Source organism: Bos indicus x Bos taurus, chromosome 3, assembly GCF_003369695.1.
Source record: "Bos indicus x Bos taurus breed Angus x Brahman F1 hybrid chromosome 3, Bos_hybrid_MaternalHap_v2.0, whole genome shotgun sequence".
Classification (NCBI taxonomy): Eukaryota; Metazoa; Chordata; class Mammalia; order Artiodactyla; family Bovidae; genus Bos; species Bos indicus x Bos taurus.
Window position 1 is genome coordinate 83118087 of NC_040078.1, and position 12825 is coordinate 83130911.

A 12825-nucleotide genomic window follows, 5' to 3' on the forward strand; every position below is an offset into this window, starting at 1 on the left:
AATGTGAGTCACTACATTACTTGGACACAACAACTCTGGAAAATTTTTAGAGATGGGAATATCAGATCACCTTACCTGCTCCTGAGAAACCTGTATGTAAGTCAAGAAGCAACTTGTTCAGAATGGGAAAGGAGTACGTCAAGGCTGTATATTGTCACCCTGCTTATTTAACTTATATGCAGAGTACGTCATGCAAAATGCCAGCCTGGATGAAGCACAAGCTGGACTCAAGATTGCTGGGAGGAAATATCAATAGCGTCAGATATGCAGATGATACCACCCTTATGGCAGAAAGTGAAGAGGAACTGAAGAGCCTCTTGATGAAGGTGAAAGAGGAGAGTGAAAAGCTGGATTAAAACTCAACATTCAGAAAATGAAGATCATGGCAGCCAGTCTCATCACTTTATGGCAAATAGATGGGGAAACAATGAAAACAGTGAAAGACTATTTTCTTGGGCTCCAGAATCACAGCAGATGGTGATTGCAGCCATGAAATCGAAAGACCCTTGCTCCTTGGAAGAAAAGCTATGACCGATCTAGATGGCATATTAAAAAGCAGGGACATTACTTTGTCAACAAAGGTCTGTCCTGTCAAAGTTATGGTTTTTCCAGTAGTTATGTATGCATGTGAGAGTTGGACCATAAAGAAGACTGAATGCCAAAGAATTGATGATTTTGAACTGTGGTGTTGGTGAAGACTCTCTTTTAAGAGTCCCTTGGACAGCAAGGAGATCAAACCAGTCCATCCTATAGGAAATGTGAATATTCATTGGAAGGACTAATGCTGATGCTGAAGCTTCAATCCTTATGCCACCTAATGGGAAGAGCCCACTCATTAGAAAAGACCCCGATGATGGGAAAGATTGAAGGCAGGAGGAAAAGGGGATGACAAGAGGATGAGATAGTTGGATGGCATCGCTGACTCAATGGACATGACATTGAGCAAGCTCTGGGCGATGGTGAAGGACAGGAAACCCTGGCGTGCTGCAGTCGATGGGGTTGCAAAGAGCTGGACATGACTGGGTGACTGAGTGACAATGATGACAGAACTTCGGCACTATCCTTTTTTTCTTTTTTTAAAAAAATTAGTCTTTAAAAATTGAATTTAATTCAAGATTTTATTTCTCTTTGATGGTTTCTTTAGAAACTTAAAAAAAATAAATACTGACAAAAGATATTACGGTCAGAATATCCTCTAATTATCCTTAAGTATTTAGAATTTATTTAAATTAGAAATAGTACAATCATACTCCTATTAGATGTCAATAAAAAACTACAAGAATGTAAATGTTTGTAATATAGAGGACTGAGTCTTTAATGAATTTGGAAATGTTAACATTCCTCAGACTGTTTGTTTAATCATTCAGTAACTTTTTATGATTCTTAATTCTCTTTGAAAACCTCCAAATTAGTATTAGACTTACACTGTGTCCAAGGGAAATAAATTATTAAACTTTAATTTGATGTCACAAACACATTCTTCCTTACTGTATTTTGACAAGATCACCTTGAAATTATTTGTTTTTCACAACATTAGGAGTTATAATATGTATAGAGTCCAGACAATATGCAATGTGGGAGACCCTGGTTTGATTTCTGAGTTGGGAAGATCTGCTGGAGAAGGGATACCCACTCCAGTATTCTTGGGCTTCCCTGGTGGCTCAGCTGGTAAAGAACCCACCTGCAGTGAGGGAGGCCTGGGTTCCATCCCTGGGTTGGGAAGATCCTTTGGAGAAGGGAACAGCTACCCTCTGTAGAATTCTGGCCTGGAGAATTCCATGGACTGTGTAGTCCATAAGGTCGCAAAGAGTGGGACATGACTGAGCGACTTTCACTTTCAGGAGTTAAAATATGTATAGAGTCCAGACAAGTCAACAAATAAGGTACAATGATACTTGATATTTAAAGTCAGTATGACTTAGTAGTTATGATCTACTATATTTAACAGTGTGAGCCTATTTCAATACAGTATTTCATCCTGCTTCATTTGGCCTCATAAATAAAGCATACCAAACATTTACTCCAAATTATTTTGTTGCAAAATTAGTATCAATTTTAAAATCCATGTTACTGATTTTCACATGTAAAATCAACTTATTTAATTTTAGTTTTGAAATTAATATTACATCATTTAAGAATTGTACAATTATTAATTGTTTATATTTATTCAAGTGTAGAATTTTAGCAAGAAAAGTATTTTTTTAACTGAAGAAGTTGTGCAGTTAGCTAACAAGATGACTTTAAACATAAAAATTTTTTTTATTTTATTTAGGGCGGTGTTTTGAAATATCATCCAGTGGTTAAACTTTAGAATCAAATTCTAAAATTTGATTCACACATCACAAAATATATGAATAAATGATCGTCATAAAATTTTGATTGAGAACGGTAAATGGTGTTCTTTGAAGTGATGTGATGATATGTTTAATATTAAGTTGGTAGTGGCTTTAATATAAAGAATTTATTTCTAAGCCTTCTATTAGGGGTTTAATACTGGATTTCTAAGCCATTATAATATGGGATGAGTTTAATGTTTAATTTATTGGCTTTTACATTTGCCTCAGTTCATTCAGAATTTTCTGAATCTGATGGATGTATCAGCATTTTGGTTGCTTTGATGGAGTACAGCCTTCCATCTTGAGACTTCCAGCATATTCCTTCTTTCCTCTCTGGCTTAGCTTTTGCTTTTGGCTTGTTGTATTTACCATTTAGGTTGTTTTCCTCACATACATCATGGTACCACCAGCCTCCTAAAAAGGATAGATACACAGTTTAATAGATACAGACTCATATATAGTTGCTATTATATTTACCCGGTGAGTGCATCTTCAGTTATATGCATAGTTTCCAATTTTAAATGATTTATATGTCTCATACATCTGATCAAAAATAAAATATCTGAGAAAGGTTAGAGGTAAAATGCATAATTGAATCTAGAATCAAATTACCACATATGTTAGGAGACATTTACATACAGAGAAAATGTTTATTTTGGATTCGTATTTTAAAGAGTTGACATTGAAAGATATTAGCTATTACTCTGGAAAGGTATTTTGAAGATACTAAAATAAAGTTTTGATATTAGGAAGAGGATACCTGAATTACTTTCTGGACAGTTGAAATGTCCTTTTGCTTTGTGATCCCAAGTAGAAAACATCAAGTCTTTGTGTTCCGGAAATGCCTTGGGGCCATTGCCAGAAATCTCAGCTAGATGTAGTGTATAGTTGGTTTCGTGATCTCCCAAGTGAAAAGAGTATTCAGTATAATACTTGTCTTTCCAGTCTTCTAGCTCGATTCGTAAGATATAGTTAGATTGCATTACTATGGAGTATATCTTTTCTAAACCCAACCAAAATTCTCCTGAAAAAAAAAAGTTATAGAAATCTGTGGATTGTTAACTGTAGATGAGGCAGTGACCGTTTATTTAGAGAGTTTTTGTTTTTATTTTTTTGCTGTAAGTAGCTTAATTGTTTTCATCTTGAATCCTTTGATTATTTTAGAGTTTCTTAAAATATTTGTTTTAAAAACAGTTTTATTGAAGATAGTTATATTACAACAACTGTGAAAATATGAATGGGCTGCCTAGAGTCTGATTATCCATTATAAACTGGATATTATCAGGCATATTTCACAGGTGAAACCTATTAGACTATTACAAGTATTTATAGGGCTGGTCATTGGTAAAATGTTATCTAACTTTTGGGTGCTTATGTATACTGGCTTTATAATCAGCTGGGTTTTTTTTAATACCCATACTATGAAGAGATTTGTTAAGTATTTCTAGAGACTTGGATAATAATGTTATTTTCCTCTCATATAGTCTTGGCCTTTGATATTTTCTTGGTATATATGTTTTCCTTGTAGAAAAAGAAGGAAATAAATTTTTTAAATAAAAAACATTATTCTTAATAACTTTTTGCTATAGTTTAAAACATTTTATTTGGAATGAAAAACATAACATAAATACAAACAGTTCTCTTTAATCACCACAATTAATCTCTCTTTAATTATCCCTTTTATTAAAGCATTTAAGGGAAAAAAGTCAGAATTTCTTTACTGCTGTTGAATCAGTATATTTCATTTTAAGAATTGCAAACTACAAATGGCTTACGTCCTTGAAGAAATAAATGAGTATTCTGGACTGTCACTCTTAGGAAAAGACTTGATCCTACAAAGCATATCACTGATTATACCTTTTAGTTTGGGATTTAATTGGTAGTTTGAATCTAAAACTGTTTAAGTAGTCAAATAGTCCTGAATATTTAAAAACTTGCCATAATAATGGATGTTACCCATTTTATGAATGAGTACATGGCATAACTCATGGATTTTTATAATGTGCTTTTTGGATTTTAAACCTCTATCTTATTTTTATTTAGCTTATTTTATTTTTTACCTTATTTATTTTGTGATCAAAATATAATAATTGCATTGAATTACCTAAATTTATTTTGAACCACACATTGTATAATATACATTTATAATATTTAAATAATTGAAATCTAAACATTTCGTTTAGATCTGACAGTTGACAGCTTCTTTGTACCTTCCAACTTCCAAATAGTTGATATCTAAAATGTTAATAGGAAAGCAGAATGACCACTGATAGGATGGTTTTCTTTGTAGCTCCTTCATAGCATTTACTACTTATTTGAAACATATAGTACTTTTAAATCAAAATTATCTTTTAAAATCATAATTATGATAATCAGAAGCCATCCAGTTAAATTGTGCTAAGTATATACATAGAACAGACATGTAATTATGGAAAGTATAATTCAAAAAAAGACAATGGTAATAAGTTCAGTACTTACAAATGTGTAACTATTTGCTAATAATTTCTAAGAATGCTGGGACTGTACCTCATTCATTGGATTTCTAATGCCAAATCCACAGTGGGCTTTATTAATAGATTTTTAATAAATATGCTTTAGTTAACAAGTGAATTAATGTATGAAGTCATCTTACCATCAAGTCTCCCAAAACCATACTTGTAGTTTTCCCACGTTTCATTGAAGTTTTGTGATCCATCTATTCGATGTTGAATTAATGTCCATGAACTACCTGAATATAATGAACAAATTGTATTTTCAGTAGACTGATGCTGATAGTTGTAACAAAATACTGTTTTTTTGTTTGGTTTTTATTGGTGGATGTATAAGGTAGTTATTAACATTGTTGTGGTAGTATTTTATTATTTATTGTGGGCCCAAGAAGTTAAATGAAGGGCAGCCAATTAATTTGTCTTAATAAACTTATTGACAGCAGTCATTTTAGATTGTTTTTTAGAAAAAAAGATGGAGAACATTGAATGAACGCATAAGTAAATATATAAATAAGACAAACGTATGTACTAGATCTAGTACAAATATATGTGCTAGATACAGATATACAAATATATATCTAGATCTAGATATATATAACTACTTGTGTTATATATATTTTATTTTATGTGTATTCAGGACAAAAATAAGAGAATTAGCCTGGTAGGCTGCAGTCCATGGGGTCGCTAAGAGTCAGATACGACTGAGTGACTTCACTTTCGCTTTTCACTTTCATGCATTGGAGAGGGAAATGGCAACCCACTCCAGTATTCTTGCCTGGAGAATCCCAGGGACAGAGGAGCCTAGTGGGCTGCCGTCTATGGGGTCGCACAGAGTTGGATACCACTGAAGCGACTTAGCAGCAGCAGCAGCAGCAGCAGTCTTACTAATAGGTAGTGAGTAACCTTAGCTTACTTACTATTGTCTGTTTCTCTTAGGCTGGTTTTACCTGATTTAACATCACAGTAGACATTAAAAACTTGAGAGTTGCTAGGTCTAATGGAGTAGATGCCACTTGTATGTTTGCCTTGGTTATAAATGATGGTACAATCAGCAGGAATGTCTAGAATCAACAAAATGTTATTACATAAGATACATTAGTAAAGAATGATATCTTTAGAGCTTGAGATTTTAGTTGAAATTCTATGGAATTGTGACTGTCGTCTTTAGCCTTTTTTAGTAATGTGTTATTGAAAAACTATTTTATGCTAAAACATTTTTATTAGATGGCATGTTATATGAAGAATATCAAATAGTTATTACCAAACTGATTTTTTTTTTTTTTTTGAGAAAGCGACAAAATGAGAATTTTAAGTGCCCTTTCCCCTAGACCTAGGAAAAACATAAATAAAATTCCACATATGAGATATTAGTATAGTGCTTGGTGCGTACTAGGTTGTCAACAGATTAATGTGGAAAGAGTGAACATATATAGAAGAAACTAACAAAGACCTTTTTTTCCCTGTATTAATTACATTAAAAATAAATGTGTTTTGAAAATATATCATTTTGTTGAAGCTTGGTTGAGAATGGAGACTTTGTCTCCCCATCTTTTTGCTTTTTGTATGGAAAGTAGAAATCTTGAAGAGAATGCCATAATCTTTCCATGCATATTCAACAGTTGTTAACATTTTACCTTATTGCTTTATAAACAAATATGTACAAATATGAATTTTATTGTGCTGTTTGAAAGCCATTTGCAAACATTATGACCCTTAATCCCTTAGATACTTTTGCATGCATCTCTTAAATGCTCTTAAACATGAGATTATTCTCTTACATAACTGTAATACCATTTTCCGTCTAAGAAAAGTAATGATTATTACCTAATAGCAAGTCTATATTCATATTTCTCTGATTGTCTTAAGAATGTTTTATTGGGTTTAAAAAAATCACTAAGATCCAGTTTAGGTTGACACATATTTGTTGAATGTATCTCTTTATTCTTTTTTAGTCTAGAACAGGCTCTGAGAATAGGGATTTTTGATGGAAATGTCAAAGATAGAAGAAAAATTTGATAATAATAGCTTCAAGACAGAAACGCAGCAAATTATCTTACCATCATGTTCTACATTTTTTGTTTCATTCGAGTGAAAAGAGGGAGTAGTTCTTGGTGCTCTTGGTTTAGAAGAAAGAGAAATTTCTGTGGATTCTTTAATACCAGTTCTTCTTAACTGATAAAAGAATACAAATCTACTTTTAAAAATTTGAATATTTAATTAGGGGAAATCTGAGTTCATAATATATTATTGTTTTCAATGGTAAGAGGGATAAATAATGCTATACATATTATACAGACTTCCTGTTCTCAAAGTATTTAATTAGGCACATTATTTAATGAGTTCAAAAAATAAAGATACCAAGGCAAAAAACAGAAATTGATCAAAAAACAGCAAGACCAAAGGCAGAGACTTTGCTTAAAGTATTTTAATGTGTTCTATTTATTTATATGAATGTAATATATATTCTGTTCAGTGACAGAGGCAGATTTCAAATTTCATAATTCTCAGTTGTAGGTCTTAAGATATAATAATAGTAATTTGAACAAGGTTGCTTTCTTGATAGTTTTTGACATGTAAATATATTTGTAGAGGTAGCAGATTGGCAGGTTTATTTGTTTGCTTTTCATATATTTAATATTTCATTGTCTGTTTTGCTGGGTTTGCAATTTATTGACTGATAGTTTGTGTTATTGATGACTTGAAAAAAGCAGAGTATATAATATCTTGTGTTAATAGTGTTAGTTTTTTGATATCAGCATAAATGGCATTTCTTAGGATACAATTCACTAGGCTCTCTTGTAGAGTTCACTTATTGTATGTTTGTCTTTTCTACTAAGTGACTGTGGTCTTAGAGTAACTTAACTTTAGAGTTTGGTTTGTAAATTTAAATTTGAGTAAGTTGTGTCAGATGATCTAAGGCTTCTCCCGACTTAGAAATTTATTGTTTTAAATTCTTCATACATTTTATTACTAGACAAGATGTATACCATTTTATAATAGTGACATTTTACTTTTGTAAGTAGGTTCATTTACTCATAGTAAAATATGTAGGAAAAAAGAGAAAAATAACATACAGTAAGACAGAAATTATGGGAATTAAAACTAGTTGGAAAAAACCCCTTTTTGGACAATTAGCAAAAATAGCCTACTAAATAATGATTGATAAATTAGCAAAAGTAAGTTACTAAAATTATGAGTCATAAAATTACTAAAACATAATGTGTTTGTTTAGTAGAAATTATAATATTTGTTTTATAGTCCTTGGCATCTATTTTTTTAACCAGTTTCTTCAAGTCTGTATTATTTTTGAAATTCCTGAATGGCTGTTTAATAGTATTAATACTAATTAATATTTTTGAACTATGGTAGTATATATTGGAATGCTTAGATTTTGGCATGGCTTTATTCCAAACAGGTATCTTCCTTCCTCACCTAGCCAGTTATTTATATTGTAGATTAAATTATACTGTTGGGTATTAAACTTTAATTATTAGGCATGTAGCTTCTAATAATTATAATAATATTAATCACAGCAAGTTTTTATTGACTTGTTTGTACTAAATGTGACATTACCTTTATTAACTCAGCATGTATTTATTAAGTGTTTACTATGTATCAGTGTTCTACATTTTGGGGTCTACAGCAATTTAAAAAAATGAGAAACTTCTGTACATGTGGATCTTACATTCTAGTGCAGGGACAGACAGAATAAATAACCAAATATATATATATATATATATATATATATATTATATTAAATAAAGGTAAGTGTTAAGAGAAAAAAGAGAGTAATGAACGAGGTAGCAAGTTTCAAGCATGGGTGTAGGGGATTGAAATGTCTGATTAAATTATCTGGAAAAGATTCTTTGAGAATTTTGTATTTGAGAAAGACCTGAAGGGAATGAGAGTGGGCCATGCCAATACCAAGATGAAGAGCATTCCAGACAGAGAGCAGCATAGGCAAAGGCCCTGAGATAGCAACTTGTTTGATGTGTTTGAGAAGCAGTAAAAAGGCTAGTATGACTGTAGAAGAGGAAATGGAGTCAGTGAGATGATTAAGAATCATCCCAGTCTTTTTGGGCCACTGTGAGTGAGATGTGAAGCCATTGTGGGGTTTCAAAGAGAGACATAGTGTAATTTAAATTTTAAATGAATCTCTTTAGCTGCTATATTGAGAATGTACTTTGCATGAATTCTTTCTTTTTTCTCACAGCCATCCTATAAGGCAGGTTCTCTTATTGTCTACCTAGAGTACTTGAGGAAACAGAGAGAGGGGTTAAATAATTTATTCAAGGTCACACAAAAGTTTTAGAACCAGGATTCAAACCCAGGTAGTTTACTAGCTTCAGAGCCTGCAAACTTAACAGTCATGCTGATGTGATCCTTTTATTCATTATCCAGCTATAATTATTGTAAATAATTTTAGGGTCCGTATTTTCATAAACCTTATTTTTATGTAAAAGATTGGACATACTATTAAGATATTGACTTACCTGATTTTCTATTTCTTTTATTTGACTTTGCTGTTGGTTTAATTGTCTGTATTGTTCTTCCACAATCTGAAGAAGGTCTTTAATGCTATTATCTTGCTGCTCTACCAAAGTCTGGATATAGATTGTAGGTTGGTTAGAGATTTCTTTCTTTCCTGTTACACTAGACTTTTTTTTTTTTTAAACTTTCCATAATTGTATTAGTTTTGCCAAATATCAAAATGAATCCGCCACAGGTATACATGTGTTCCCCATCCTGAACCCTCCTCCCTCCTCCCTCCCCATACCATCCCTCTGGGTCATCCCAGTGCACTAGCCCCAAGCATCCAGTATCGTGCATCGAACCTGGACTGGCATCTCGTTTCATACATGATATTTTACATGTTTCAATGCCATTCTCCCAAATCTTCCCACCCTCTCCCTCTCCCATAGAGTCCATAATACTGTTCTATACATCAGTGTCTCTTTTGCTGTCTCGTACACAGGGTTATTGTTACCATCTTTCTAAATTCCATATATATGCGTTATTATACTGTATTGGTGTTTTTCCTTCTGGCTTACTTCACTCTGTATAATAGGCTCCAGTTTCATCCACCTCATTAGAACTGATTCAAATGTATTCTTTTTAATGGCTGAGTAATACTCCATTGTGTATATGTACCATAGCTTTCTTATCCATTCATCTGCTGATGGACATCTAGGTTGCTTCCATGTCCTGGCTATTATAAACAGTGCTGCGATGAACATTGGGGTACACGTGTCTCTTTCCCTTCTGGTTTCCTCAGTGTGTATGCCCAGCAGTGGGATTGCTGGATCATAAGGCAGTTCTAAACACCATACACAAAAATAAACTCAAAATGGATTAAAGATCTCAACGTAAGACCAGAAACTATAAAACTCCTAGAGGAGAACGTAGGCAAAACACTGTCCGACATACATCACAGCAGGATCCTCTATGACCCACCTCCCAGAATATTGGAAATAAAAGCAAAGATAAACAAATGGGACCTAATTAACCTTAAAAGCTTCTGCACATCAAAGGAAACTATTAGCAAGGTGAAAAGACAGCCTTCAGAATGGGAGAAAATAATAGCAAATGAAGCAACTGACAAACAACTAATCTCAAAAATATACAAGCAACTCCTACAGCTCAACTCCAGAAAAATAAATGACCCAATCAAAAAAATGGGCCAAAGAACTAAATAGACATTTCTCCAAAGAAGACATACAGATGGCTAACAAACACATGAAAAGATGCTCAACATCACTCATTATCAGATAAATGCAAATCAAAACCACTATGAGGTACCATTTCACGTCAGTCAGAATGGCTGCGATCCAAAAGTCTACAAGCAATAAATGCTGGAGAGGGTGTGGAGAAAAGGGAACCCTCTTATACTAGACTTTTTAATATCCTATAGGACTGTCACAGTCTAATTTTTTAAACTAATAGTATATTAGAAAAATGAGTATCGGCAAACCTTTTCCCCTTGCATGCTTCTTTCACATAGTACATACTTCTGTTTTTGTTTTTTATTTAAACTGTACCATCTCTAAAATCTGATTTCCTGAACTTTAAACTACTTCAATTACATGGGGAAAAAAAAAACCCCAGCATTTTAGTGTTTTCTATTTACTGTATTACTTTTATACATTTTAAAGATAAAATAGTTACACAAGTTATATTCCTTTAGCTTTTTACTCGCCTTCAGTAATTCACAATATTGTAATAGTTTAGTCTTCTAAATTTCATTGCTTAACTGACTTGTAATCTTCATCTGAAATGCAAAGTTCAGTTATTTTCATAAATAATGTTAGGGAAACAAAATCCAGCTTGAAATTATAATAGGAAAATTTATTTCCTGGAGGCTTTTTTTTTTTTTAATGAGAAAAATATAGTGTTTCAGCAGTTCAACTAAGTATTTCAAGTAGCATGTCTTAAAATATTTTTTTGAAAAGATCCACATTGAAAGCTTAATCATGCTCTTTAGTTTCTACTTACTTTAAGTGAAGTTACTTCCAGGTATTCCTGAATTTGAGGTTGATTTTTAATTAAATCGGTTAATCGGTCCTCCAGGTATCTCACTTTCTGTTGCAGTAGAATTTTCTCTTCAAGGAGACTTTCAAGTTTTGAGTCGAGTTCAAGTGACATGTTCTTTACTTCTTCGTTTTTGACTTGCAGTTTGGATGTCGCTCTTCTAAGTTCCTTTTCTTCTTCTTTGATTTCATTGGTTTGCAGTGATAAGTCATAAAAGGACTGATCAAATATGTTGAGTTTTTGAAATATGTCATTAATTTGGCCCTTAGTCTTATGAACAAAGTCTTTAAGACCATGTCCTAACTGAAGTAGGCCATTGGCTAAAATTTTTACATCATCTAACATAGCAAATCTTGATTTTGGCTCTGGAGATATAGAGTCAAGTGATGTATAGTCTTGGTCAGTTCTGGAAGAAATAACTAGAGGAGCAATAAAAAGAAAGAGCTTGATAGTGTACATTTTTATCCTAATTATTCACTTTCAAGCGATTTGGAATTTGTTTTTTTCCTGGGAGCATACCAAGACTTCTGAACTCTCTATATAACACTATTTGCCACAGACACAGTAAGGTTGGCGGGTCAATATAGTTAATCATTAAGCTGTGTAAACTTGTATGAATGTAACCTTCCAGACTGAGTTAGATCAATGCTAAATGAAATCAAAGAAATGAGCAACAACCTTAATTGATTATTTAAAATGGTTATTGTATTTAATTTTGCTGTATTGTAAACTGCATTTTTAGTGTTAGGAGATCTACTTATTTTTAAAAGCTCATTTTAATTTGTCATGATTTTTAAAGAGATTTACAAATAAATATCAAACTCTTTTGACAGATAAATTCATCATTAAAGCTGAGGAAAAATTAATGAATCAAGTATGCATTTCCTAAATTGTATTTTAGTTTTTATTTTAAACAGTGATGATCCCCAAAAATGTGTTCTCTGAAGCCTTCCTCCACATCTGCAGGCGATGTTAATGCTGTATTCCTATGCTACTCTATATGAGCTAATGTGTGATTATTTATTCCTTATTATTTGTCACTATGATTATTTGTTTGTATATTTTTTTGCTTCAGATGGTCTATCTAAACCGTGTTTGTACATAATCACAAAATCCCATATCTTAAAAGGTATTTCATCCTTTTTCTCTGTTATATTCTATGTCTCTGTGTTCTAGCCTCTTTCCCCTGTACCCACTGGAAGACCAGTAGATTATGTGGTTTCAGTGTCAAGAACTATTTGCCCATTATAAATTTTTCTGTAGTTTGTGAACTTGGGAACAATATTCATGATCTAAATTTAACAAAACCTTTCTTTTGATCATTTAGCATTAAGGGCTTTTGGATAGAATGGTTACAGTAGATGTAGTAACCCATAGTGGTTAAGAGTTTCATTCTGGAGAGAGACTAGCTGAATTGGAATCCTGACTCTGCTGGTCTTTAGTTCTGTGAAATTACTTAGCTTTTCTGTACC

The 12825-nt window shown here is 32.5% G+C and overlaps 2 protein-coding genes across 10 annotated transcripts in view; one reads left to right on the forward strand and one right to left on the reverse strand.

Annotated features, from left to right (window-relative positions):
• DOCK7 (dedicator of cytokinesis 7) overlaps positions 1 to 12825 on the forward strand; it is a 189822-nt gene that overhangs the window by 67181 nt on the left and 109816 nt on the right. The window lies entirely within an intron of this gene.
• On the reverse strand, positions 1200 to 12324 carry ANGPTL3 (angiopoietin like 3). Its single transcript, XM_027537058.1, has 7 exons — positions 11318 to 12324; positions 9319 to 9429; positions 6883 to 6997; positions 5773 to 5886; positions 4969 to 5064; positions 3097 to 3360; positions 1200 to 2750 (listed from the first exon to the last, which is right to left on the reverse strand). The coding sequence occupies exons 1-7, from the start codon at positions 11810 to 11812 to the stop codon at positions 2566 to 2568; spliced, it is 1380 nt and encodes a 459-aa protein (XP_027392859.1). The 5' UTR covers positions 11813 to 12324; the 3' UTR covers positions 1200 to 2565.

What these genes read in the sequence shown, in the direction of transcription:
- ANGPTL3 (XM_027537058.1), bottom strand. Translation starts at nt 11,812, where the DNA reads ATGTACACTATCAAGCTCTTTCTTTTTATTGCTCCTCTAGTTATTTCT. An exon ending in CTACTGTGATGTTAAATCAG is followed by an intron (nt 5,065 to 5,772) that starts GTAAAACCAGCC and finishes CATTATATTCAG; the next exon opens with GTAGTTCATGGACATTAATT. An exon ending in TGGTTTTGGGAGACTTGATG is followed by an intron (nt 3,361 to 4,968) that starts GTAAGATGACTT and finishes TTTTTTTTTCAG; the next exon opens with GAGAATTTTGGTTGGGTTTA.